At 52.6% G+C, this 27,863-nt stretch overlaps 1 protein-coding gene across 6 annotated transcripts; it reads left to right on the top strand.

Annotated features, from left to right (window-relative positions):
• Positions 1–3,679: 3,679 nt before the first annotated feature.
• Positions 3,680–27,058, top strand: LOC121472348 (inner centromere protein). Of its 6 annotated transcripts, none has more exons than XM_041723637.1 (19): positions 3,680–3,892; positions 7,057–7,207; positions 7,580–7,693; positions 8,592–9,391; positions 13,231–13,282; positions 14,055–14,109; positions 14,193–14,310; positions 15,115–15,166; positions 15,608–15,725; positions 15,813–15,947; positions 16,479–16,490; positions 21,070–21,179; positions 21,256–21,376; positions 21,604–21,726; positions 22,544–22,749; positions 22,963–23,047; positions 23,244–23,351; positions 24,945–25,095; positions 26,538–27,058. In XM_041723637.1, the coding sequence occupies exons 2-19, from the start codon at positions 7,068–7,070 to the stop codon at positions 26,750–26,752; spliced, it is 2,715 nt and encodes a 904-aa protein (XP_041579571.1). In that variant the 5' UTR covers positions 3,680–3,892; positions 7,057–7,067; the 3' UTR covers positions 26,753–27,058. The 6 variants fall into 6 exon arrangements, with proteins under 6 accessions (XP_041579571.1, XP_041579569.1, XP_041579573.1 ...); XM_041723635.1 differs by having other exon boundaries at positions 3,681–3,892; positions 7,061–7,207; XM_041723639.1 differs by having other exon boundaries at positions 3,682–3,892; positions 7,061–7,207; positions 21,604–21,738; positions 22,571–22,749.
• Positions 27,059–27,863: the final 805 nt, after the last annotated feature.

Below are 27,863 nucleotides of genomic sequence, written 5' to 3'. Positions count from 1 at the left end.
CAGGCAGAGGGAGAAGCAGGCTCCATGCACCGGGAGCCCGACGTGGGACTCGATCCCGGGTCTCCAGGATCGCGCCCTGGGCCAAAGGCAGGCGCCAAACCGCTGTGCCACCCAGGGATCCCTCTTTATCACTTTAAAAAAAGAAAGAAGAAAAAATAAATAACAAAAGAAAAAGTAACTGAGGCGTGGCATATGTTAATTTGATTGGTTGTGATTATTCAGTGTGTAAATATCAAATGTCATGTACACCTGAAACATATATAATTTTTATTTCTCAATTGTCCTTCAGTACAGAAAAAGGATACACAGAAAAATGGATCATGGTGGATTTTAAATTGCTATGGCATTTGGATGTCATTAGATACATTTGAAAGAGCGATCCAGGAGTTTTAGGAAATTACATCTTTTACAACCATTTAAATGAGGAAAATAATTTGAAGGTCAATTCAAAAAATGTGTGTGTAGGTTTTAAAATTGTCTTAGTGGATGCTAGAACAAAACTATTTGAAGAGTATTGTTGCAGACCTCTGGACTTCCCATTTTTGCTCTAGAGACCTGGAACTACTGGTTTCCTCTGTGGGGCAGATATTAAGAGTTTCCTAATCTCATAGGGAATCCACATTTCTGGCACTGCCTTTGTCTCCAAAGGATCTTGCAGTTGTGGGGGGGGATGGGCTGCAGCACTCATCTGAGAGGAGGCTTCCTCATTGCTTTCCAGAACATTCCATCACAGGTTTCTTCATGCTAATCTCTACCTGTGACTTCTACTTTATTTCACTGTCAGAAATCCAACTCTAATGCCCGAACATTTTAATGATATAAATATAGTCCACCATGCTGTAAACTTAGTGAGAGCAGGGTCACATCTGCCTAGGCTCATTGCTGTGTCCTCAGCACAGTGTCTGGAACACTTTTTGTGGCCACACAAAAAGTTATTATATTGAATTAAGAGAAGCAGTTGATTTTGTAGGGGAATTTTAAAAAGTTTATTTATTTAAGGGCAGCCCGGGTGGCTCAGTGGTTTAGTGCTGCCTTCAGCCCAGAGCATGGTCCTGGGAACCCGGGATCCAGTCCCATGTCGGGCTCCCTGCATGGAGCCTGCTTCTCCCTCTGCCTGTGTCTCTGTTTCTCTCTCTCTCTCTCTCTCTCTCTCTCGTGAATAGATAAAATCTTTCTTTAAAAAAGTTTAAGTAATCTCTACTACATCTAATGTGGGGTTCAAACTCAGGATTCCCAAATCAAGACTTGCATGTTCTGTTGACTGAACCAGCCAGGAGCCCTCTGGAAGTTATTTTTGGCCGTGCATTGTAGATATGGGCTGATAATTCAGGTAAAACTCAAGAGTAAGTCTAATTCATTGTTGGCAGGGTAGTCTTTATGTGATTTGAAGGCATTTAAATAAATCACTTTTCTCACATCTGCCCTTAAATAATTCTTTCTAAAGTGGAGGCAAGAGATGCTAGGTTTGGTTCCAGTTCTTTAGCTACGGTATCTCGACAGGTTACTTATCCTCTTTTTTCATCAGTTAAAACAGAGATAAACTCTATAGCTTGTTGTGAGGAGATAAAGGCTGGAAAAGTGCCCAGAACAAATGCGGCATTCAGGAAATGGTAGCTTGGAGGTGAGATTCGGTAGCTGTTCCTCCCAATGTTTAACTCCATAGGGCAGTGTTCCAGCAGAGATACAGGCCTCTAGGGTTGGGTGGAGTAGAATAAGTCTTCTCTGTTCACACACTTCCACATTCCTGCCTCTCAGTTTGCTTTAATGTGACTGGGGGGGGGGGGGTGGTGGTGGTGGTGGTGGTGGTGTTGAAACTGGGGCAGTGAGGAACATCTCTGAAGGGAGGCCAAGTAAGAGACACTTGGAGGCCAACAAAGCATTGGGGGTTGAGGGTGGTTCCCCTGTGAAAGAAGGCAGTGAAACTAGACTGGGTAGGAGGAGGGTCAGAGGAAAGCAGTGCTACAGAAACTAATAGGAAGTGGAAGAAAAGTTTAACTTTTCTTTCAGTCTTGGCCAAAATATAAAATTTATCATCCTAACCATTTTTTAAAAAAGATTTTATTTATTTATTCATGAAAGACACACACAGAGGGGCAGAGACACAGGCAGGGGGAAAAGCAGGCTCCACACAGGGAGCCCGACGTGGGACTCGATCCCGGGACTCCAGGATCACGCCCTGGGCCAAAGGCAGGTGCCAAACCACTGAGCCACCCAGGGATTCCCATCCTAACCATTTTTTAAAAAAGATTTTATTAGAGAAAGAGAAAGAGAAAACGACCAGGGGAGGGTTAGAGGCAGAGGGAGAAGCAGGCTCTGCTGAGCAGGGAGCCTGACATGGGATCAATCCTAGGATCCCGGGATCATGACCTGAGCCGAAGGCAGATAGATGCTTGACCCTCTGAGCCATCCAGGTGCCCCATCTTAAGCATTTTTAAATGTACATTACAGTATGTGAACTATACGCCGCACATAGAGCAACAGATTCCTACAACTTTTTCATCTTGCAAAACGGAAACTATATTGAGTGTAATTTCCTTTTTCCCTCCTCTCCTCAGCCCCTGGCAACCACCCCTCCAAGTTGTGTGTCTAAGAGTTTGACTGCTTTAGATACGCCTCATAAGCAAAATCATGGAGTGTTGGTCTTTCTGCGACTGGCTCATTTCACTTGGCATAATGTCCTTAAGGTTCACCCATGTCTTAGCAGATGAGAGCCTTTTTCTTCTTCAAGGTTGGATGGATATCCCACTGTTTGGCTTACCACATTTTCTTTATCCAACCATCGATTGATAAACATTTAGGCTGGTCCCACCGCTTGGCTGTTACCGTTCATGTTGCAATGAGCATTTGTGTACGAATACCTCTTCTAGATTTAACTTTCTTTTACAGGTAATGGCAGCCGACTCACAGGTAAAGCGACTGACTAGTTTCTCCACGGCGGGCGGCGATATTGCCATTTCGGACGGGTATTTGTGTGTGTGTGTGAGGCGCTGGTGGGGGACCTGTCCTATGCAGGACAGGGTACTTAGCAGCATGGCTAGCCTCCACCCAGCAGATGCCAGGTGGCACCACGACACCTTCTCCAAAAAAAGAAAGCATCTTCATACATTGCCCAACGGGGGTGGGGCAAGAGTGCCTGGGGCTGGGAACACTGTTCCAGAGCAGTACTCGGGGGCCAGGAGAGGCGGGACCCAGGCTGCTGGCACCCGAGAGATGACGGAGGGCTCTGCAGAAACCAAGTCCGCCGCGACTTACAGAGCATTTTCTTTTTCATTCTCAAAAATGGTAGCGGGCAGACGGATGTCGCTCAGTATGGAGGAGAGTGCAAAGCCTGAGGCTCCAGCGATAAAGCGCGGATCTGAAGTCCGGCCCCACAGACTGGCACGCAGACCGCCCCGCCATACGCCGCCCCCCGGGCTCCGCCGGTCCTCGCAGTGCATGCTGGGCCTCACAGTGCATGCTGGGCCTCGCAGTGCATGCTGGGGCTTGCAGTTCCCGTGCGAGAGGCCCTGCGCGCGCCTTCCCCGCCGAGCGCGACTTCCGTCGGCCGCCAGCCGCCCGTCCCGGAAGCTGAGCACGTTAAAGTTCCAGCCCTTCCTTTCCCCGCCTCTCAGTCCCGCAGACTGCCAGCCCAGGTAGCTAATCGGTGGCCGGGCCGGCGCCCTCTCTTACCTGATTGGCCGAGAGTCTCGCAGCGTCCAGGCAAACTTGCCGGGGATTGGGCGAGTGTTCAGTTTTGAAAATCGGAGGTTTCGCCGCGCTGGCCGCCGGGTTGCTCCTCGGACGCGGTGAGCCCTGGAGCCCCGGAGCCGAGGATCTGGGTCGGCCGGGGGCTCTGCTAGGGAGGCCGCGGGACTTGGGTCGGAGCAGCACTTAGGAGACGCGGCGCAGTCGAGTGAGTGCGCGGGGCGGCCCGCGGGGCTAGCGGGTGGCTGGCGATTCTCTACCTTCCCGCCAACCCCAGACCGGGGGCGTGACCCCCCTCCCACCCCCACCCCGCCTGGCCCTGCGGCCTGGAAATGGACGGGCCACCTCCTCCAAGTGTGCGAAGTGGCCCGCCGTGTCCTGGGGCCTGGGATGACCCTTTATGCTCCACCTGGGTCACCAGATTCCGAAAGAATAATAATCTCCCCCCCCCCTCGGGGCCTGGCAGCCTGTTTTGTGCTGGGAGGCCCTTGGTTGACCTGGACGCGCAGGAAGCGTGTGCCAGCCCGGGATTACGCCAGATGGCATTTCTGTACAGTTACCCCTCGCTCAGCATGTCCCCCGCCAGCTGAGCAGCATTTCAAATTGGCCGTTTTCGGAGGCCAATGCCGTCCCTCGCTTTGTCCCTCCGCAAGGACGTCCGCTGTCAGCGGTTCAGTTTCATCCCGCCGCCGTGGCCTTCGCTGGGGGTCCCCCGAGCAAAACTTGGCTCCCGCCTTCCAGAGACTTAAATCGAACGGGCGGTGTAGCTTGTTTAAATCCAGGCCGCGCTCCTGACTTACTGGGTGACTTGGACTTGTCTTGGCCTCCGTTTTCTCACTTGCACACGGGTATCCCGTGAGGTCGTGTGGTGATAATTAAACGGGAGGATGCTCCACCTGAGCATCGAGGCCGGACTCTGTAAATGGGAGCAGTTATTTATGATCGCGACTGTCCTCCACTGGGGTGTGTTAGAGGGTTGAGTGCCCCACTTCCTGCACCTCAAAAAACAGGCATCACCAAGGAGGCGGGTGGGGCCTCTGATCTAGTGCGTGGCGTGAGGGAGGTATTGGGACAGGAAGGTGAGGTCCCTTCTCCCTTGTGGGATGTCGGATTCTCTGGGTTTGTGCGCACAGGTTCTTACACCGGCAGAAGAGATTTTTTTTGCTGTTCTTTCCAGGATCCTCCTTGGTACACTGATCCTTTCTTTCTCAGGGTCACCTCTGACCTGACTTCCAGTGACCCTTTTTAAATAGCCAAGCTGAGGTCTTTAAAAAACAGAAACAAAAGAACTTTTCCATGGAAGAAGCCTAAACAAACACTTTTTTGCACTTTGTGAAAGAAGCTCTCAACAACTTTGCTATTTTGAACAAATACTAAAAAGGTAAAAAAGATAGAAAGGTGTTGCTTGCTGTAGCTCTTCATAAACCTTTGTTTTGGTTTTGGCTTCCTTAAACAGTTTTCTCTTTCTTGGCCTGGAACTGGGGTCTCAACATTTTGCCAGGGCCGAGTTTGGGGACAGAGAGTCCTGGGGGGAGGAATGGCAGCAGAGAGGCCATGCCCAAGAGTTGCTCTGCCATCCTGCCCAAGAGGCCCTGCCCCGATGAGTGCCACCTCTGGCATCTAGGAGCAGGGGCCTAACCTGTGTATGGCATGCCCTAACCTGTGTAGAATGGTGTCCCTGTGTGTGTGCATGTGCCTGGGGGAGAAGTACCTGTAGGATGTTTATTTCTAGGTGTAGGGTGGACAGGTGAATTAATGTATTCAACAAGTATTCCTTTTATGCCAGGCACTGTGCCAGGTTCCAGGCTTTCATCTACAAGACAGACAAGGGCTTGCCCTCAGGGAGCAAATGTTTAGTGGGCAGAGACAGGTAGTAAGTAAACAGATATACAGTTACCCAAGTGCCATGCAGAGAATTGAAATTGTTGGATGGGATCATGGTTGTGGTCAGGTCCTCCCTGAGTTGCTGAGATCCAGGTACAAACAGGAGATAGAAGTTTCCAGATAGAGGGAGATCTTGCTTGAGGAACAAAGGCTAGTGTACCCTGGAAATCAGGCTTCAGGAAGTCTTGTGAAGCTGCAACAGGACCTGGTGTTAAGCTCTCTAAGTTGTCGAGGGATCAGTGACTGAGACCCTCCATCCAGAAGTTTCCTTTTTTTTTTTTTTTTTAGATCTATTTATTTATTTTAGAGAGAATAGAGAGAGCAAGAGTACAGGGACAGGGTGGAAGAGCAGAGGGAGAGGGAGAGAGAAACTCAAGCAGACTCCCAGTTGAGCATGGAGCCAGACACAGGGCTTGATCCCATGACTCTGAGATAACGACCCCAGCTGAAACCAAGAGTTGGCCACTTAACTGACTGCGCCCCCCCAGGCACGCCAACCAGGAGCTTCCATCTTAGGTGGGGGTATAGATCAGGGTGGTGGGTCACTGCTGAGGCATGAGACATGTAGTCTTATGATGGCTGATGTCCATCACTCATTCATAGCCCTGTAGGGATATTTACCGAGCCCCTGCTGTGACTGTAATGAACACTACCCCCCCCCCCCCCCCCCCCCCCCGCCTGGGGCTTTGATCAGGATCTTATACCTGAATTGCTGGATTTTTTAGAAATTAAGAGAACACTGGTTTTGTATTTTCTTAAAAATAAAAGACACTGCTTATCTACTGCCCTCATGCTCTCTCATTCATTTCTAGGGCATTTCAGTTTAAGGGAGAGGGTGGAGGGCTCTTTGAAGAGGAGCATGTCTCTGAATCCCTGCCTTCTTACCAACTCCTTTGGAATGCAGAATCTTCTGTTCACTGGCCTCTTGAAGAAACCGTTGAACCTGATGTTCTTTGGCGTGATGCCAGGGGTCAACTCATGTGTAGCCAGGGTGTCTAGCCCTTGCTTACCTATAGGTAGTAAGAGGAGAACCTACAGGCCTATGTTTGGGCAGGTAGACAGGGGTCCACTGGCTGCGGTTTCTCCCTGACCCAGGAAAGCGGTTGGTTATGTCTTGTCATTTTAAGCCCCCTGCCCCGCCAAAGGCCATTTGTAAGGACTGTTGCTACTAGAATTGGCTGGGAGGGGTGGACTTAAAGGGACAGTGTGCTGTGGGTGGGTGGATCGGTTTAGGAAGGCATTTGAAAAAAAAAAAGGAAGGCATTTGAAGAGCAAGAAGGGTGGGCCCTTTTTGCAAAAATGAGGCTCGTGGATTGGCATTTGGAATTCTATACCTGCGGGAGTGGCTGTAAGCAGGAAGGGGCTCCAATCCAGGTACTAGGTGGTTGTGATTTGGGATGGGTCCTGCGCCCTGCCAGGCTCTTCCCCTTGAAGATGGGGTTCCAGCCCCAGCCCTGAGCCCTTGCACCTCTTATCTGCTTTCACGAGATAGAGCCACCATGGGGTCGACAGCCCCAGGGCCCATTCACCTGCTGGAGCTGTGTGACCAGAAGCTCATGGAGTTTATCTGCAATGTGGATAATAAGGACTTAGTGTGGCTCGAAGAGATTGAGGAGGAAGCCGAGCGCATGTTCACCAGGTAAAGGCAGGGGTGTGTTGGTGAGAGGTACCTTGGGGGCACAGGAGCCTACATCCTCACTTGACCCATGTGACAGGCTGCCAAGGGTCCCTCCAGAGTGCCCAGGGTGCGGGGGGCTACCCTAATAGAATGGAAGAGGAGGAGGAGGTGCTGGGTTGGCCCTCAGAGGATGGGGCTGCAGAGAGTTGCCTGGTAGCCTTGCACCCCATGTGTCTCCAGGAGGAAGCCCCAGATACCTGGCAGGGGACTTGCACATGCCTATAAGAAGTTGGTGCTGGTCATCCCACCTTGACTCCACCCAGGAAATGGGTGGGGCCAGTCTGGGTTGGGTTCTGGGGCAGCTTCAATTATCATTATCCTTATACCAAACAGAGAATTCAGCAAGGAGCCTGAGCTGATGCCCAAAACACCTTCTCAGAAAAACCGACAGAAGAAGAGGCGGATTTCTTATGTTCAGGATGAAAACAGAAACCCCATCCGGAAAAGGTGGGAAGGAGGGTCAGCTGGGTAGGTGGGGCCTGGTGGCTTGCTGCCTGCCAGGAGACTTTGATTTGCAGGTGTTAACTGGGAGCAGTGGCTGGCAGGAATAGTGGTGGATACCATGTGGGCCATGCTGAGGGGTCAGATGTCCCAGGGAAACAAAGCATGACCTTAGACCAAGGACTCCAGGGTGTGTGTGTGTGTGTGAGTGAGAGAGAGAGAGTGTATGTGTATGTTCTGGGCCTTGGGGGATGGGAAGAATTTCCAGAGGTGGGAGAAGAAAGAGAATCCAACCTTCTGCTTGAGAGAAAGCAGCCAGAGGTGTGGATTAGGGGTTCCTCCTGTTGCTGCACTTGATAATGCTCATGGAAATGACTGTTGGCTACAGAGTGCTGGGGGAAAGAGGCTGGCTCTTGGGGTCATGTGGTCCAGAGCACACACCCTAGCTCTGCCCTTCAAGGCTAAGTGTCCTTGGGTTAATTTTCTACCTTTGAGCTTCAGTTTGCTCATCTCTAAGGTGAGGATGGTCCCTACCTCTCAGGCCCATTTTGTGGATTAAGTGACAAAAAGAGTAGAGCCTCCAGCAAGATGTGTGGTGCTGTGTGACCTCAGTCAGTGGGAGATTTGTATAATCTTCCCAGCAGTTCTGTGAAGTCTGGCATTATGTGAGGTCTGGCATTATCCCAATTTGTAGGTAGTCAGGCTGAGGCTCAGAAAGGAACAGACAAGGGTCTGGGGATTGTCAGAGCCAGGACTAGAGCTTTGGTTTTCTAGCTCCAAGCCCTCTGATTCATAACCCATGTAAGCTAGTGGCTTGTGGGGAGATTGGTGCCCCCTGCTCCACTTTCAGGGTGTCCCTTGCCCCATTGAATTGTCTTAGTTTCTGCTCTGCTGCCTCCTTCAGGCTGTCCCGTAGGCTGTCCCGGAGCAGCCAGCTGAGCTCCCGGCACCTCCGCAGCAAGGGCAAGGTGGAGAAGCTGGCCACGGTGGTGGGAGAGAACGGCTCTGTCCTGCGGCGGGTGACTCGTGCTGCAGCTGCAGCGGCGGCAGCAGCCACTACGGTGTTAGCTACCCCTTCCCCCAGCCCTGAGTCTTCCCCTGCGCTGACCAAGAAGCCTAAAAACAGCCTGGCCCAGGGCCAGCTGGTGCCCGTGGTAGAGATCGGCGTCCCAGAGCGCAAGAGTGCCGAGCAGCACCTTGACCAGGTCAAGTCTGTCCAGACTCCTCTGGCTCCATCCCCTCCGGCCACCACTCCCGCCTCCCACAGCATCTTGCTGTCAGAGGAGGATTCAACACCCAAGAAGCCAGAGGCTGGGAGACCAGAAACCATCACTGTGAGCTCCCTGATGGCTACACCCCAGGACCCCAAGGGTCGAGGGGTTGGAACAAGCCGGTCTGCCTCCAAGCTCAGGATGGTGCAGGCCTTCCCAGGCCCGCAGGACTTGCCAGGCTCTCTGGCCTCCCCGTGGCCGGGGCGGGTGCTGACTTCCATCCTGCCGGATAACTGCTCCACGCCCACAGGCACCCATGTGGACCAGCAGTCAGTGTGGCACAGCCTGATTGCCCCGTCCTCCCCTGGCTGCCAGGTCTCCCTGGCCCAGGAGTATTCCCTGGTGGCCAAACAGGAGAAACCTGTCCGCAGGTCAAGCAGGAGGATTGGCAAGAAGGCCACTGAAGAGCCAGCTGCCTCTGCCCGCATCATCTGTGAGTCGAGGGGGTGGGGCTCAGCGGGAGAAGGGGGCTTGGTGGATGGTCCTTGGTGCCTGGCTCAGCCAGAGGTGCTCTGGGGAACTATCTGGCAGGGAGCTGTCCCTAGAACTTTCTAAAGTGTTCCATGTCTGTGCTGTTCCCTACATAGCCAGTGCTCACCACATGTGGCTGTTGAGCTGTCAGAAAGTGGCTAGTATGATTGAGGAACTGAATTTTTAGTTCTATTACATTTTACTTCATTTAGATTTAAACTAATGGCTACCATATATATGGGACAGCGCAAATCTAATACAACCTTCTGACTTTACAAATGAGGAAACTGAGGTCCAGGGAGGTTGGCCACAGTATTCCTGTGGTTAATGGCCATGTTGAGGGTCAAACTTAGGCCTTTTACCCAAGGCCGCTTTCTTCCCATAGAGGTTCACTTAGATTGACCACATTTGTAGGCTGCCTCCTGTTAGCCAAACTGCTGCTCTGGAGATACTGTGGATTCTCATCACAGCAGGCTCATTCTGGCCAGAGAACTGGGTTTAGTGCTAGCTCAGCCGTTTACCTGTCCTGCAACCTTGAGCTGGTTACAGAAGTTTCTTTGTGGGCCTCAGCTGTTAATGTTAGCCTCTTTTTTTTTTTAAGATTTATTTATTTATTTGAGAGAGGCAGAGAGAGCACAAGCAGGGGGAAGAGCAGAGGGAGAGGGAGTCTTTTTTTTTTTTTTTTTAAAGATGTTATTTTTTTCATGATAGACATAGAGAGAGAGAGAGGGGGGCAGAGACACAGGCAGAGGGAGAAGCAGGCTCCATGCCGGGAGCCTGACACGGGACTCGATCCCGGGACTCCAGGATCACGTCCTGGGCCTAAGGCAGGTGCTGAACCGCTGAACCACCCAGGAATCCCCGGGAGAGGGAGTCTTAAGCAGACTGCACTGAGTGTGGAGCCTGATGTGGGGCTCGATCCGACAATCTTGAGGTCATGATCCGAGCCGAAACCAAGAGCCAGATGCTTAACCTTAACCTGCTGAGCCACCCAGGTGCCCCTAACATTAGCCATTTCTATCATCATCTGGTCCCAGCTCAGGGGGCTGTTGTTCTGGTGGGAGCAGATATTATGAGCCACAGAGGAGGGTAGGCAGCTGTAAGAGTCAAGGCTGGCTGCATGGAGGAGGTGGGGTCTGAGCTGGGAGGGTTTTGAAGGATGCCTATGCTGTTGGCAGGTGGGGAAAAATGTGAGGAAGGGATCCCTGGCAGAGGACACCACCTGTACAAAGACCCCCAGGAATGATAAGGCAAGTGATAGGCTATCTTGGGCTCATGTGCTACACAGGGGGCTTGGGCTTGACCCCACTAGCCCAGAGGATGGAGCCCCTTGTTGGTTGTTGAAAGGTCCCTGGCACTGTATGTGTGAAAAATGGCCAGAAGGAAGGGAGCAAAGGAGGCAGGGAGACCGGGGAAGAGGCCACCACCAGGGTCCACCCAGAGGAAGGCAAGGCTGATGGAGCAGAAGGGCCAGGTTTTAAGTGAATGTGAATTAAAATTGGGGTCATTGTCTGCCTGGCACTTCGAGATGTAGGAAACACTAGGTTCTTGTTTGGCCCTTGCAGCCCCATTCTTAGTCTGTTAGAATCCCCTCACTTTACAGAGGAGGAACCTGAAGCTTATGGTGGCCACCGAATCTATAAAATTGGGAAACGGGCTTGAGCCCCACATTTTAGCCTTTCCGGGATGGTGAGCTGGTTGCTAAGGAGGCTTTGTGGAGAGCCCTGGAGTGTAGTTTAGGACAGGAGGTAAGGGCACCTCACCTGCTAGGTCTCTGCCCTATCAGAGGTAAGGCTTGCTCCAGGGCCTGGAGCCTTAGGACGTGAAGTCCAGGTGTTTGACGTCCGTTTTTGGATCCTCAGAATGGCTGAGATATTTGACTTGCCATGGTGGTTACCTCAGGCCCAAGTCTGATCCTTGGAAGGGGTCTAGTAGAGCAAGTGAGCCTGGAGCTCCAGAGGGAAGGTGGGGTAGAGACTCTAGACCAGTCTGCTCACTCTAAGCCCATGGCTCATCCACCTTGAGATGGAGGGAAGAGGGAAAGGAGGGAGACTATAAAAGGTGGTAGTTAAGCTCGGGAGTCACACGGGGCCTCGGTGACCTTGGGCACACCCTTCCCAGGACCTCGGTTTTCTTTTTTCTTTTTAAAGATTTTATTTATTCATGAAAGGTACATACAGAGAGAGAGGCAGAGACGCAGGCAGAGGGAGAAGCAGGCTCCATGCAGGGAGCCTGATGTAAGACTCAATCCCGGGTCTCCAGGATCACGCCCTGGGCTGAAGGCAGGCGCTAAACCACTGAGCCACCCAGGGATCCCCAGACCTTGGTTTTCTTATCTGTTAAATGGTGATAACACCTGCCTTGAATGTGGGTAGAGACCCCATTTTAGTGCTTGGTATGGTGCCAGCTCAGTCTTTTTTTTTTTTTTTTTTTAAGATTTTATTTATTTATTCATGAGAGACATACAGAGAGAGAGGCAGAGACACAGGCACGGGGAGAAGCAGGCTCCATGCAGGGAGCCTGACGGACTTCATCCTGGGACTCCAGGATCACGACCTGAGCCGAAAGCAGATGCTCAACCACTGAGCCACCCAGGCGTCCCAATGTTAGATTTTTTTTTTAATGAATAAAATAATTAACTCTTTTCCACAACAAAACTGTAATGAGGAGACTGGTACTCTTCTACATCCTGCAGCTCTTTTGAATGTGTGGCTTAAAAGAAGGCAGCTGGATTCTATACTCACATCTGTTGCCTAGTGTTGTTTGGGTTAAAATATATGAAGAAAAGTTGGCCTCATGCAGATCCATAGTTGGAAAAGAGAGGAGTACTTTAAAAGTCTTTTCAGATAATTTGTTCATATTCAACAAGTGGTGCCTTCTTAGAGGCTCCTTGCAGTGTGGAATTAGAAGCTATCATTGATTCCACTTTGGTCTGTCTCACCTAGCATTGCTTTTGCACTTTCAGGCTAAATCCCAGCACAGTGAAAAAGCAAATTTATGTTTTGTGTTTTTGTGTTATGATGAAAACAGCTAGGACTTCACAGATTCCCCCCCCCCCCCCCCCCCCCCCCCCAAAAAAAAAGGTCTCGGGCACTTGACTTCCAGGAGTTAGAGAATATGCTTTGGGAGCCACTGGGAGCCTTCTGCTCCCTGCCAACCCTACCTCTTTGTTTGTGCCTGTCTTTTCCTTCATATTTCAGCATCTAGATCAGCTCAGGTCCCCATTACGGTCTTTCAGAATCCTCACCTCTTTTCTGTATTCACACATAGCATATGTCTTTCACCATTTCATCATTATTTGATGGTTATGTAGACCAGATAGTGGCTCTGTCTGTTTTGCTCACCATTGGGTCCCTGGGGCTTGGCTCAGGGCCTGATCCATATTAGGCCCTCAAAGAATAATTGTTGAATGAATAAGCTTCTTTGTGTTGGGCCCCATGCTGGATGTTGGGGGCCTGGAGTCAGACATTGTCCCTCTTCTCAAGATCTTTCTAGCCCGGTGAAGGAGTCAAGAGGTGCCCTTAGATGGGAAGCTTGCCAGCTAGGGAGTAGTAGGAGACATAAAGCCAACAGCTCTACTGAGGATGCTAGGAGTAGAGAGAATGTGCTCAGGGCCTCTCACCCAGTGAAGGGAGTGGTGTCTAAGGTGGAGAGGGCCTGAGTCTAGTGAAGGGTGGTCTCTGAGGTGGAGAGGTCTGGCTGCAGATGAAGAGTGGCCAAGCCCCAACCAACACCTGGCTCTCTGGATCTTTTGGAGTGGCACTTTCTGAGGCATCGTTTGTTCATTTGTTTTCCCCTCAGGTCACAGTTACCTGGAGAGGCTCTTGAATGTTGAGGTGCCCCAAAAAGTTGGGTGAGTTCAGTTCTAGGGCTTGGGAACCTTTCTAGGGCAGGGCACGTGGATACCTTTGCAGGGAAACCTCGGGGGTACAAACATTTCCTGTGCCCAAGCCTTCCTTCCTTGTGGGGACTGCCTACTGCTGCAGCCCCACCCCATTCTAACCCGGCAGCAGATAATACAGGTGTCAGCCCTGGCCTTTACCCTGGGGTGTGGACTCCATGAGTTGTCAAATGCAAAGGCCTGGGAATGAGGTAGTGCAGGTGTGAAGAGCTACATTCCTCTCGCGATGGGGGAAGGTGGGGATGGTGTGGGGGCTGAGAGGGCTCCCTGCTCCAGGATTACACCCCAGCACTGCTTTGGGCCAGCACTGCTTTTCCTTGAGGCCCCACCTTACCATCACTAAAACTAGGGCCCTCCTGCCCCTGCTTTGGGCTGGGGAAATAGGGTGACTGGGCAGACCTCCTGGCTTTGCTGGCCCTATGGTGAATCGAGGGCAGGCCTCACAAGAAACAAGGGATGGTGGCGGCTCAGCGGGGCACAATGGTTTGGGGTAGAGCTAGGGAAGAGCTGACCTCCTGAATCAGGCCCTGATGGGGTGAGTGCAACCGAATCCAGAAGCCAACTGCCCTTGCCTGCCTAGGTGGCAGGCATCCAGGGAGCCCCTGGCCTGTCTGACACTGTGGGTTTATGACCCAGGCCAGGGCATCTGATGGTTTAGGGAGGGGATCCTGTGAGGACTCAGGCTAGGTGGGTGGGTCCCACATGCCTCTTGCTCTACTTTCAGCTGTGAGCAGAAGCCCAGCGAGGAGGCTGAGCCAGTAGAGGCAGCTGAGCCAGAGGTAAGGCAAGCAAGCCAAGGAGCAGAGGGCTCATGGGCCTGTGAGTCTCAGGTGAGACCCCAGAGCCTTGGTTCCTCCCCCAGGTCTCCAAGGATGACAGGAGTACCTTGTGCCCCCGTAGTGCCACCAAGATCGCCATTAGCACACCTGGCTCGAGGCCTTTGGCTGGTGGCCAGGAAACACCCTCTGAAGGGCAGCAAGGTGAGTCTTTCTGACCTGCCGTGTGCAGAAACCAGGGCCGAAGTGGCGCTGGTGTCCTTGGCCTGACTTTATCTGGAGAGAGGGAAGCCCATATTCTGGGCTATTGGCCAAAGGTAAATGGGACCCCGGCGTGTGTAGATATCCTTTGGGTCTGCAGGTTTCATTTCCCACCTTTTGGCTGGAGCTGCTGCTGAGTGCCATGGGAGTGGCCCTGGGTGGTCGGTGTATGAAGCTGGGTAAGGGTTGGGGGCCTCAGCTGAGGCACTGACTGTGAATATGCCAGGCTAAGAGACTGGGGCGCCTCTCCCGAGGGTAGCAGGAGGAACTCTGTGCTGGGGTGTGAACACCTGGCCTTGTTGTGTCTCTGTTGCTGGCCTACTTCTCACCTTTGTGGGTGCCCTGTGTGAAGAGGACAAAGGTCTGTGAGAGTTTGCAGTTTCCGTGGGCTTCTGTTCCTGAAAGCTACCTCTTCCCCACCCCTCGCAACCCTCCCCCCACATCTCACTGTTTGAGGTAGACGAGACACAATTGGGGCCACCTCAATAGGATTGTCCTGCCATTCTTGTCACAGGGGCCCAGCATGGAGAGTGAGGGGCCCGTGGGCTGGGCATAGCAGGCTGGGCTCCAGATGTCCACACATTTCTCAAGGCCAGTTGGTGCTGAGGCTGATGACTTCTGCCACTGGTCACCCTGGGGTCTGCCAGGAAGAGAGCCGTTCCCCTGCCATGGCTTCTTCTGGGCAGGCTTCTTCCCCTGACCCCTCCAACCTATGCCTGCAGCCTCACAAAATTGCTCTCTTCACAGAACCCAAGACTGACCAAGGAGATAGCCCCAAGGAGCCACCCCAGAGTGTCAGGTTTGCATTTGGGCAGTGGTGTGCAGGCCACTATTCTGAGGGTCCCAAAGCGTCATGAACTTTGACTCCTTACTCGGGGAGGGTGGGCATGTGGTCAGGGGCCTGTTTCCTCCTTATAGGGGTGGGGCTAGTACTCTGGTTTAATGAAGGAGCTGGCTCCCTGCTATAAGACAAACCTGGTGTGGAAGTGGGTAACCAGATCCTAGGCCCTGAGCTCTTCATCTTCCTGGCTGTGTGACCCAGGACAGGTCACTTTCCTTCCTCTTGGCAGCAGAGGACTGGTCAGGGAGACCCCACCCACCTCAGCAGTACTTTTTAGTCTGGAGCTCCATGAGCCAGGTCCAGTTTTGTTCATAGTGGACCTTTTATGGTGTATGGCTAGGGCTCTGGGGAAGGTGCTAGGGTCAGCCCTATGATGTGGCTTTCATTGTGCTACGGCAGGAGGAAGCGCAGCTACAAGCAGGCAGTGAGTGAGCTGGACGACGAGCAGCAGCTGGAGGATGAAGAGCTGCAAGCCCCCAGGAGCAAGACGCCTTCCCCACCCTGTCCAGCCAGCAAAGTGAGTGGGCATCTGCCCTCCCTGCTTGACATCCACCCCTCCCCCTCCTCCACCATGAGTCCTTACCCTGGTCCTCACCTTATCCAGGTGGTACGGCCCCTCCGGACCTTCCTGCACACTGTGCAGAGGAACCAGATGCTCATGACCCCAACCTCGGCCCCCCGTGGCAGTGTCATGAAATCCTTCATCAAGCGCAACACTCCCCTGCGTGTGGACCCTAAGGTGAGGGAGCCCATACCCCTGGCCGAGCTTTGCTAGAGTGGGGTAGTATGGCTGAAGGCTCCAGTCTGTCCCCTCGGCTGCTGGGAGTAGCATGGATCTGGGCCAAGGCAGCAGTCAAGGGCTAGCTCCATCCTCTATGGCCATGGGCTGCCTCAGTATTTGAGCACTGTTCTGGCTTCCTGGGCTCTGCACTACAGCTCAGAGCCTTAGCCGGCTCTGTGTGACTCCCTGGTTATGGCCCCGAGCTGGGAAGTAGTAGAAATGGCATAGCTGGTCATTACCATGACCACCATGACCATCTGTCCCCATATTCCCTACACCTCTCTCTGGTGGCTTGAGTTGTTAAGGTGAGGGACATACACTGGGGATGGGTACTGGTGAGACAGGAGGAAGCCAGAGGGTGGGGCTGCTGCTGATGAGAGGGTGCAGGCCCCAAGTGATGCTGGCATAGCCAAGAAGGTGGCCTGCTTTCAAGGAGTCCCCCAGCCTGGCATTAACTCCTGACTTTTTCTTGTCTCCTCTTGCCCACAGTGCAGCTTTGTTGTAAGTAAAGCTTTTTCCTGTCCTGGTAACCTAGATACCCCTAAACCCATTAGTCTGTAGCAGCACTAACACAGGAGGTGGAGTGGGAGGTAGGGGAGGTGGAGTGGGAGATAGAGTGGGAGGTGGAGTAGGAGGTGGGACAGGAGGTGAAGAGGGAGCAGCAAAGGGGGCAGGGGAGCCTTGAGGCATTGGGTGACTGCCTGGAGACCCTTGGTGTCCTCCCTCCACAGGGTCTGTCCTCTCTGCCTTCGTCTCTGCTCCCAGGAAGACAAATGTTGATCTCAGGGCCTCCTTGAAGCCAGAGGAGGCAGAGGGGGTGCAGCCTGCAGGCTGATTACTGGGGCTATAGCTTGAATTTCCCCACAGCACCTCCCTCCCCACTCCCAGCACCAGACTCCCCCTCAGGGTCAGGCACTGAGAAGAGAACAGATAAGTTGCCTCTCATCCTCAGAGCTGCTGAGATTTATTGGGTCACAGACCTGAACTCCTGTCTCGAGGGGCAGAGCAGTGCAGGAAACCATGGCTGAAGGCTGGGTCTTATAGGGGAGTGCTGGAATTGTCCACAGCAGCCTCTGGAGAGAAGGCCACAGAAGCTGTTCTCTTCTCAGATACCTCGGAGCTGAGCCAGGCCACAGCCCTGAGGAATGAGCCCCAGAGAGCTGGGATCTGCCCAGCCTGTAGTCTTGGCTTCCTGGAGTCTCCTAGGTTGCAAGGCCACATCCCTTTGTACCCACTGGTGCTTCGAAGGGCCTTCTACTAGGACTGCTTCTGCCTCTTAGCTGAGGGCCTGGGGCTTGGCGGGTCCAGGGGCTTCTCAGCAGCTGGACAGGTAGGCCTCCGAGCTTGCTTCTCCTGCAAGGAGCCTGGTCCCCTTTGGTTGAACGAGGTGATGGCATGCCTTCCAGCATGCAGGCAAGTGGGCTGTGTGGCCTTACACAGTGATGTGTGCCAGGCTCCTGAGCTCACAGCAGTGAACTAGACTTGGACTTGCTCTTGCTACAGAGAACTTCCATGCCCCACACAGACTTGATTGGAACCTGGCAGGCCTTGTGGGGATGACTGAGAGGTCCCAGGAGCTGTCCTTTCCTGCTTTGGGGAGCCCAGGTCCCTCACAGGGCATCTGGAGGTGGTAGGACAGTTCTCAGGAGACGGGGTCCTAAGTGGGTCACAGGGACCTCAGGGCCTTAGACTAGTTTCCTAACCTTTAGCTGAGTTTCCTTTGGCTACGGAATGAGATCGAAGTCATTTCATAGATGTGGATGAACCAGAGTCCTGTGTTCCAAGCACCCAGCACAGGGCTTGGTGTGACACAGTTTTTAGTAAAAGGCAGAGAGACTGCTCAGCTGAGGCCCCTGGAGGCAGAAGGGGCTCAGCAAGCTTTTGGTTTTCTCAACCCTAGGGAGCAGAGACTACCCACCTACCTTGGAGGGTGGGGGCAGAAGATGTGCATGTGGATTCTGACACAGACAACTCTTACTTTCTTCCGTAAAATTCACAATGCCCAGGATAGTCTCCCTGACCTCTGCTGGGAAATTTTAACACTCAGCCTTCAGGAGTAAAACAGGTTGGGGATCCCTGGGTGGCGCAGCGGTTTGGCGCCTGCCTTTGGCCCAGGGCGCGATCCTGGAGACCCGGGATCGAATCCCACATCAGGCTCCCGGTGCATGGAGCCTGCTTCTCCCTCTGCCTGTGTCTCTGCCTCTCTCTCTTTCTCTCTGTATGACTATTATAAATTAAAAAAATAAATAAATAAATAAATAAAAAGGAGTAAAACAGGTTTTGCTGAGCCCTATGGGAAGCAGGAGTCTGGTTGGCACTTAGGGTGGGAAGGGAGAGGGGGTGGTGGGTGCTCTGGGTGGCTTGTGACTTTCACCTCCAAGGAGCTTTCCTCAGTGGAGAGCAGGGGGTAAGAGTCAGCTTCCTGCTCGTCACCCTGTGTGGGTGACCTTGAACCTGCATAATTAGACCTTTTCCAAACGTGGAATGTTTGCAGCTACTGTTCCTGAGAAATTCTGTTTTAGTAGTGTGTTCTTCCCTCTCCATCGCACGTGGTGATGACACCCATGCCTGTGGCGGGCCTTCCCGTATGTCTCACAGTACTTTGGGCTCTATCTATTTCTCTTCAATAGCTTTCTCTTTGTTTGGATCAGATACACTTTCCTGATTTATTTTCATGTTTACTGACACTTGCCTGTCTTTTCCATTCTGCTCTTGGACCTACACACTGAATTTTTCATCTCCCGTGACTGTATTTTGAGTTCTAAAATTTCCAATTTGCTTTTTTTGAGATCTTCTGTTTGCTGAGATTTTCTCTTTTGTGACTTGTCTTAAGAATGTGATTTCCTTGGCAGTCTGGGTGGCTCCGCAGTTTAGCACCACCTTCAGCCCAGGGTGTAATCCTGGAGACCCGGGATCGAGTCCCAGGTCAGGTTCCCTGCATGGAGCCTGCTTCTCCCTCTGCCTGTGTCTGTGCCTCTCTGTCTCTGTGTGTCTCATGAATAAATAAAACCTTAAAAAAAAATGTGATTCCTGTCAAGACATTTTTATAAGAGCAGCTGAGACGTCTTTGTCAGATAAGTCTAACATCTCTCATCTCAGCACTGGTGGCTGCTGATGGGCTTCACATGGGAGCTGAGATTTTCCTGGTTCTTAGTATGCTGAGGAATTGTGGATTATATCCTGGCATTTTGAATATTATGTTAGAATATGTTGAATATTATGTTGTTTAAATCTTAAAATGTTGGTATTTTGCTCTACTGGTGACCCACCTGGTTGGTTCAGGGTATGAGTGCCACCCTGGCTTCTGTGGGGTATGGTTCCAATGTTCAGATTGCAAAGCCTCTGCAGTGCTCTTTGGATCTGTCCTGGGTGTGTTGGTCGGTGGTCAGGATGGGATCTGGCAGGTGGTCTGTGAGTTTAATTCTCAGAAGTTTTTGATAGAATAGTTATGGTCAGCTTCATGCCTCTGCAGCTTATGGTTGAGCCCTGGAGTTCACAAATAGCCTAGTGTCCTTTTTTCTATCCATCTGGTACATTTTACTTCTCTGGGGTTCTTCCCCTCTGTCTCCAGCCAGGAAACTGGGGCTTTAGTTACCCTGTTGTGCTGTGTGCTTCCAAGACCTCATCCAGAGTCACCTGGTGGGGAGACAGAAAGGAGGAGCAGCATTTTCACAACCTTTCAGGATCACAGCTCCATAGTGTGGAGGGGATGCTTCTCCTTCCTCAGAGTTTTGACTCTGCAGGATCTTGTAACTGCTGCTGTCCCCAGGCCACAGGGTTGCTTATGGCCTGGGACATGGGAGGAGGAAGAAAAGGACAAACCAAAACTGGGGTCTCTGCACACTCTGAGCATTCAATGTCCCCTTTCCAGTTCTTGAGTTAGAATGAGAGGGCCTTTCCCAGATTCTGTCTGTCGGCATCCTTGGATCCTGTTGGGGGTTCAGACCTCATTGAGTTTAGACTAGAGGAAAAATCATGGTAAACTTGCTGTGGGTTCAGTGATGCTTCAAAGCCTGATCTTCCCCATCTGTCTGCTCATATAGCTACTCCATGCAGTTGGGTCTTACGGCCACATTCAGTGGGAGAGGCAGCGTGGAGTGTATCTACCCACAACCAGAGGAGCCCTTCTCTCTATCTTTAGAGTTTCCTTACCTTGGGGCCAGATTTCTAGGTGGGAAATCTACAGTCTAGGCCAGAGGCCAGGAGAAATGGAGAGTCACTAATACAAGGAGGGGGCCTATGGGTGGCCAAGCCCAGAGGTGAGAGTCTGATAGAGCCAGGTAGGGGTGAGGGCCCTGGTCTAGGTAGGTCCCAGCCCCCACCCTCACATCCCAACCATCAGGGGGGGAAAGTATCAGTCTTGTCCTTGGCCAGGGAGGGCTTGAAGCCCCCACCTGTGCCCTCTGGTTGCCCACTACTGTGCCCCTGGGGCTTTCTGGGCACACAGGGGAGGAAGGTCCCAGCATTGAATTGCTAACCACCCAGCTAGTACTTTTAAAAAGTTGTGGCTAAAATCATTACGTACGTGTATCACAGGGAGTTTGGAAAATATGCCATCCTTAATATATCTCACTAGCCCATAGTGATCTATGTTAACATTTGGCCATATTTTATTTTTTTCAAATATTGAGAAACATAATAGAGTATTTGCGTGTGTGTGTACACATAGTGTAAAAGTGACAAAGCATAGTAATAACGACAAACACATACCCGCCACCCCCCACCCCAGATAGAACGTGAACTGTAACTTTTATACTCCTCTGTCCCTTCCGGGTCTCATCCTTTCTCTTCGAAGACAAGTGTACTTTAAACATAGTTACAATCAATCCAGTTTTGAGCCTGATTTTTGTACTGCTGCGACTTAGCAGGGTGCAGTCAAGGGCACTTGGGAGGCCTTCCGGTGCCCCCAGAAGGACTGAAGCCCAGGCCTCAATCTGGTTGGGGAGGGAGGCGTGTTTGGGGGTGCCTCTGCCCCTCAAGCCATCTGGCGGGGACCTGGGGGGCTGTGGGGAAGTGGTAGGGGGTTGTCCCCACATCAGGGCCTTGTTCACCCCTCCCACTCCACCCCACCCTGCCCCAGGAGAAGGAGCGGCAGCGCCTGGAGAACCTGCGGCGGAAGGAGGAGGCTGAGCTGCTCCGTCGGCAGAAAGTGGAGGAGGATAAGCGGCGGCGGCTGGAGGAGGTGAAGCTGTAAGTGGCCTGGCTCTGGCCTACCCCGGCCTACCCCAGCCTCCGTGGGCTCCCTGTGACTGCCCTGTGCCCGCAGGAAGCGTGAAGAGCGTCTTCGTAAGGTGCTCCAGGCCCGGGAGCGGGTGGAGCAGATGAAGGAGGAGAAGAAGAAGCAGATTGAGCAGAAGTTTGCTCAGATTGACGAGAAGACCGAGAAGGTACGAGCCTTGGGCTGGTGGGCAGCCACACTCCGGGGTGGGCTGTACCCTGGCGGGCCCCAAGCACATCAGACTTGGTGGTCTGTGGTTTCCGGGTACCACCCTCCCCTGGGCAATGGGGAACAACTGGGGTTGCAGGGGCAGTAGGTGCAGAGTTCTGGGCCCATGCTGCAGGGCTGAGTGAGGAGGAATATGCTCTAATGGGCACATATGGATGGGCTCTACAGGCCAAGGAAGAGCGGCTGGCTGAGGAGAAAGCCAAGAAAAAGGCCGCAGCCAAGAAGATGGAGGAGGTGGAGGCACGCCGCAAGCAGGAGGAGGAGGTGCGGCGGCTCAGGCGGCTCCAACAGGTACAAGGACAGGTGGGCAGAGGGGCTTAGTGCAGAAGGCGGGGAGGTGCCTCAGCCCCCAAGCACCACTGAGCACACCCCCTTGTGGGGTTAGTCTTGGTGGCTCTTGTTGCTTTAAGCCTGGAGGAGGCTCAACACATATCTGGCAGATGGATAGTGACAGTGACTTGTATCCCGTTTTCGGTAGAGATGACAGTTCGAAGGTTAAATATATATGGACTCCGAAGCCAGGCGTTCAGTCTCAGCTATGCCACTTAGTAGCTGTGTGACCCTGGGCAAGTTACTTGACCTTGCTGGGCTTCAATTCCTAGAGGTTACAGTGGTGTCTGCTTGAGAGGATTGGTGTGAGGATTGCACATTTTGCCTTAAAGAGTAGGGGTTTACTTCCCTGGGGGAGTTGTCAGTCCTGGGACAATAGGGAACACAAATCTGTCACTAGGGGGTTATAATAGTAATAACTAAAAGTTATTTAGTATTTGCTATGTGCCAGACACTGTCCTAAGTATGTTTGGTGTATGAACTCAGCAACTTGATTAGGTGGTAGGTATTACTGTTGTTCCTGTTTGATCAGTGAGGAAACCGAGGCCAGAGAGCTCAAGCCACTTGCTTGGGGTCACACAGCTCGTGAGTCTGGCTCCAGTCTCCACCCTTAACTAATGACTCTGTTGCTGCACGAAAAGCGGTTTTCAGAATGGCAATTCTTGAGGAACTTTGTTCAGGGTGTCCCTGTTGGGAGGGAGCAGGCTCTCTGGGCAGGCTCCCCTGGCTACTCCCCCTGACCTCTCTCTCACTTCTCTGGCCCCTGGGCTGGCACCAGGGCCCTCACCTTGTGGTCCAATCACAGGACGAGGAGGAGCGCAGGCACCAGGAGCTGTTGCAGAAGAAGAAGGAGGAGGAGCAGGAGCGGCTGCGCAAGGTGGCCGAGGCCAAGAGGCTGGCGGAGCAGCGGGAGCAGGAGCGGCAGCTGGCGGAGCAGCGGGAACAGGAGCGCAGGAAGGAGCAGGAGCGGCTCCAGGCCGAGAGGTGAGGGGCCTGCTCCCTAGCCGCCCAAGGTGGCATCATGCCGTCATGCCACCTGCTCTCCTGTGAGGGTGTGGAAGAGACGTGCAGCCAGCAGCAGGAGGCAGCTCCCCTCTTTACTTGGGGGTCTGCAAAAGGACAGGCTCTTTTGCTGGGGGCAGGAGGGGAGCCCAGGACTCTGCTTCCTGTCCTGACCAGCTCTTGCTTGGTCCCCAGGGAGCAGCAGGAGCGGGAGCGGGAGAAGGCCCTGCAGTTACAGAAGGAGCGGCTGCAGAGGGAACTGGAGGAGAAAAAGAAAAAGGTAAAGGGGAAGCAGGCCTAGGACTCCCATGGGTCTGTGCCGAGCTCTGGGCCACCTTGAGAGCTCCTGGATTAGGAGCTGCCTCGCCTGCCCTGCCTGTCCTGCCCAAGGGGTTGACATGGGGCAGGGAGGGGGCACAGCCAGGGGGTGTGCTCACAGGCAGGGTCTCTAACACCTGGTGTCCTCTGGGCCCCAGGAGGAGCAGGAGAGGCTGCGGGAGGAGCGGCTGGCTGAGGAGCAGCAGAGGAAAGCCAAGGAGGTGGCGGTGACCGGCAAAGGCCTGAATGTGACTATGGATGTGCAGGTGAGGCCAGGCACCCAGAGGAGAGGGCCCCCCGGCTCTGGTTCTTCACTTCCCAGTAGCTGGAGGCACAGACTGTGTATTAGGAGTGTAAGAGAGAGGAAGGACACAAGTGGCCCAATTGTTTTTACTATTTTGGGTATGTATGTTTTCTTACTCTGGAAGTAGAATTTGTTGTAAAGGAAAAAAAAGCAGCAGCTAGGTTTCTCTTAGAGGAAAACTCTAAGTCTGTATATATCTTTCTATAATTTGCACATAGAAACCTCTGTGCACATACACTCTCACACTCTCACACCCACACTCACATACTCATATGGTCACACTCACCCACTCATACACTCTCACGTGTTCACACACACTGTCACACTCATACACTCAGACTCATATACATGCACACTTGTATGTGAAACCAGTCTCACACACACAGAGTCTTAAATGGGCACTGTCTATACATACTGTGTCGGTTGGCTCAGGCTGCTGTCACAAACTGCCACTCTGGGTGGCTTAAACAACAGTTCTGGAGGCTGGAAGTCCCGGGTCAGGGCACCAGCCCATTCAGTGTCTGCTGAGGTTCTTCCTGGCTCACAGATGGTCATCTTCTCCCTGTATCCTCATGTGGCAGAAAGGGAGAGGGGGCTCTCTGGGGCCTCTGTGCTTGGGGCACTAATCTCACTCATGAGATCACTCACTCATGAATCTCACTCACTCCACTCTCATGACCTCATCACCTCCAAAGGCCCCACTTCCCAATACCATCATATCAGGGGTTAAGATTTCACAGAAGAATTTGGGAGGCACAGGGGCACAAACAACATTTAGTCTATAACATACACCATTTGGCAGCTTGATATTTTCTCCTTCCATTTAGTATGTTGTAGACATCTGTGTGTTTCAGTACTTCCAGATCTCATATTTGATGGCTGCATACCAGTTACTTGTGCTAGAATTTTCTTTTTCTAAGATTTTATTTATTTATTTATTTATTTAGGGAGCATGTGAGCAGTGGGAGGGGCAGAGGAGAGAGCATCTTAAGCAGATTCTGTGCTGAGCATGGAACCCAATGCAAGGCCCTGTTTCAGGACCCTGAGATCCTGACCTGACCCAGAACCAATGGTGGGGTGCTCAACCCAGTGAGCCACCCTTGTACAAGCCACTCCTTATACCAAAATTTCTTTAACAAGCCTTTGTTGATTAACACTTAGGCAATTTCCAGCTTAACGCTGTTATCAGCAAAATGTATGTAGAAAGGTTTTCATTGCCATATAGTTCCTGATAACAAAAATTTGGAAATGTGCCGAATGTTTATCTATAACAGATAGTTAAAAAATTTCCATTCGTGGGTCTTCTAGTGGAGCATCCAGGGCTGTCAGAAAGGAGACACACTGACCAGGAAGAATGTGTGCAATATACTTAAAACTTGAAAAAGGAAGATATAGTCATGTATGTGGTAATTTTTTTAAATTAAAAAGTTAACCTCTGAACCCTTTTTATTCCCCATGAAATGAGGGGTGGTGACCAGAGCCGCAGCACTCCTCAGTGGTGAGAGATGCCTGAATACAGGGACAGGGAGTTGACAGCCATGTTTGTCTTCTCCAGTCTCCAGCTTGTACCTCATATCAGATGACTCCCCAGGGCCACAGAGCTCCCCCCAGGATCAACCCAGATAACTATGGGATGGATCTGAATAGCGATGACTCCACCGATGACGAGGCCCATCCCCGGAAGCCCATTCCCACCTGGGCCAGAGGTAAGCAGTGCCCAGAGTTCCCCAGGAGACCTGGGTCCTCACTTTGACATTGAGGACCCTGGATATAGTGGGTCGGCAGCTGTGGGTGTCAGGAGGCTCTTGTACCCATGGGCTGGCAGCTTGAAGTGTTGGCCCAACAAGCCTGTGTTGGGCCTTGGGATGTGCCCAGGGAAGGGTGGGTACTCTACGGCCAGTGGGCTCATCTGAGGACCAGATCTACAGTATTGGGCACCTCTGTTCTCAACAAGCATATTAAATTATGACTGGCTGCTGATGCTGGGTGTTCCAGCTCAGGCTCTGTGCCCCTCTTTGGAGCCCCACGCAATGGGCCAGCTGAGACTCAAATAAGCAGCTTAGGGTAGGAATAGCACCAAGAGTGGTAGCAGGTTTTAGGCAGGGCATCAAGAGCTGGAGCTGGGGAAGGCTGAGGTGGAGGCACTTGAGGATTTGACCCCAGAGTTTACAAGCCCCAGTGTGAGTGAGGGTGACCAGGCCACCGCCACCACGACCGGGGTGCAAGGCCTACTGGGAAAGGGGTGGGCCCCGTGCAAACGATGGGCACTTTATAGAGTGTGCTGAGCTGGGGGTCAGGGTAGGATGCAGTCTCACTCCCCAGAGAGCAGGGCTCAGAACCTCAGAGAGGGTCAACTCTTTACAGAAGACAGCTTGCTTTGGTGTACCTCATCTGAACTCCATGTTAGCCAGAATCTGACTTAGTCTCCTTAACTTCTGGCATCAGGCCATCTGGGAGGTGGTGCAGGCAGCAGTCAGCGTGGCTGAGGAGCTGGATGGTTGGAAGAGCCCCCTCATGGTAGTTGACCTTCACCAGCTTACTTAAACTGACTCAGTTTTCTCATCTGTGAAATAGGGGTGATACCAGCTGAGAAGGATTAGTTAGGATGAAGTGAGTTAGTGTTTGTAAGTGCTGGGCACAGGTTCCACCTCCTGACCCCCGTGGGGCCTCCTAAAGCCTTGTTGGCAGGGCTGTGTGTCACCCACAGCCTTGGCCCAAGGGCCCCTCAGCAAGCACCCTGTGCCACGGGACCTGCAGGCTGGTGAGAGAAGCAGCTGACCACAGCAGCTGAGGATGGCAGTGTATGCTTACGTTCTGGAGCTAGGCCCCAGCTCCCCTAGTCACTAGCTGTGTACCTTTGGGCAAGTCTCACCATTATACTATGGGGAGAAGAAAGCTGCCTTGTGGGGATAATGAGGTCATGCAGTGAGGGCCCCAGGCATGGCATGGCATGTGTTCAGGCTAAGCTGCCAGAGGATGGCAGGATGCGCAGGCCATAAGAGGATTTGCAGGGAAGGGGGCTCTGTGAGAGAAGCCAATGTGGCAGGACTGGGGGCCTGCTGGGGCGGAGAGGGTGACAGGGGCCAGGGGATGGGGAGGCTCATGAGGAGGCCCCAGGCAGTGACCTGACCCTCCGTGGCCCCTACAGGCACTCAGCTAAGCCAGGCCATCATCCACCAGTACTACCACCCCCCGAACCTACTTGAGCTCTTTGGAACCATTCTCCCCCTGGACTTGGAGGACATCTTCAAGAAGAGCAAGCCCCGCTACCACAAGCGCACCAGCTCTGCCGTCTGGAACTCACCGCCCCTGCTGGGTTCCAGGCTCCCCAGCAGTCTGGCCTACAGCCTCAAGAAGTACTGAGGCCCCTGGCCCTCTTGTCAGTCTCAGCCCCTATGCATGTCTGCCCGCCCCTCTGTTGGTCTGGCGCCATCCTGCCTGGTGTTCTGTCTCTGGGGTTTTGGCCACGTGTATAGAAATGTTCTCCGTGTGCTGCCTGTAGAATGTGGCCCAGACCTGTTTGGAGGCTGCATTTGGTGGGTGGTTGGGGGAGAACCATCCCAGCCCCACCTGACCTGCAGACAGCACTCTGTAAATAGATTGTTATAATGCAGCTGAATTTTAGCTTCTAGTGTTCAAGAGCTAGATTAATAAAGTCTGTTCCTTTAAGCCTGCTGTGGGTATTGTGGAGATGGGGCGCCTTGGCAGAGTGCCCTGGCCCTGGGCCCCGCAGGTGTGTGTGTCTTGGGCCACTGATGGGCTGGGGGACTAAGGCCCTATTCCTTTTCCTGGAGTGTGCTTCCAGGTCACCTGGGTTCCACGTCAAGATGCTGATGCAGTAGATGGTTCTGATCCTGTCCCCGGGCAATGCTGAGACAAATCAGTTACTTGCATGGTGCGGCAAGTAAAGCTTTTGATTTTCTGGGGAGCTATCTGTAAAGGGGGGCTTGTTCAATGGGAAAGACATGAGGTTGAGGTCAGGAGGACTGGGCTCTTTTTTTTTTTTTAAATTTATGATAGTCACACACAGAGAGAAATAGAGAGGCAGAGACACAGGCAGAGGGAGAAGCAGGCTCCATGCACCGGGAGCCCAACGTGGGATTTGATCCTGGGTCTCCAGGACCGCGCCCTGGGCCAAAGGCAGGCGCCAAACCACTGCGCCACCCAGGGATCCCCAGGACTGGGCTCTTGACACAGTCCCTGGGCCCCACAGACTTCACAAGGTACGCATGCTGCTAAAGCAGGAGTCCTGATTAGAAAGGTATCTCCTGAAACTACCTTGAGCCAGTGCTTGCAAGCAGTTGAGATGTTTCTCCAGCAAAACCATGCAGCTGCTCATTAAATGCTTAGTGTCCGTGGAAGCTGGCCCTCGTCCTGCCCCATAGCTGCCTGCTGTGTTCTAATATGCGACGGCCAGCTCCTTACCATCTCCTCTAGTCCCTAGAATAGGGGTTGGTGAACTATATGGCCTTAT

The sequence above is a fragment of the Vulpes lagopus genome, chromosome 11 (assembly GCF_018345385.1).
Source record: "Vulpes lagopus strain Blue_001 chromosome 11, ASM1834538v1, whole genome shotgun sequence".
Classification (NCBI taxonomy): Eukaryota; Metazoa; Chordata; class Mammalia; order Carnivora; family Canidae; genus Vulpes; species Vulpes lagopus.
The sequence above is the reverse complement of the archived record's forward strand: the minus strand, read 5'-3'. Positions and strand labels throughout refer to the sequence as shown.

Excerpts from the sequence above, each read along its gene's own strand:
- LOC121472348 (XM_041723637.1), top strand. The coding sequence starts at position 7,068 with ATGGGGTCGACAGCCCCAGGGCCCATTCACCTGCTGGAGCTGTGTGAC. Across the intron at positions 7,208-7,579 it reads GCCGAGCGCATGTTCACCAG|AGAATTCAGCAAGGAGCCTG; the intron begins GTAAAGGCAGGG and ends TATACCAAACAG. Across the intron at positions 22,750-22,962 it reads GAGCGGCTCCAGGCCGAGAG|GGAGCAGCAGGAGCGGGAGC; the intron begins GTGAGGGGCCTG and ends CTTGGTCCCCAG.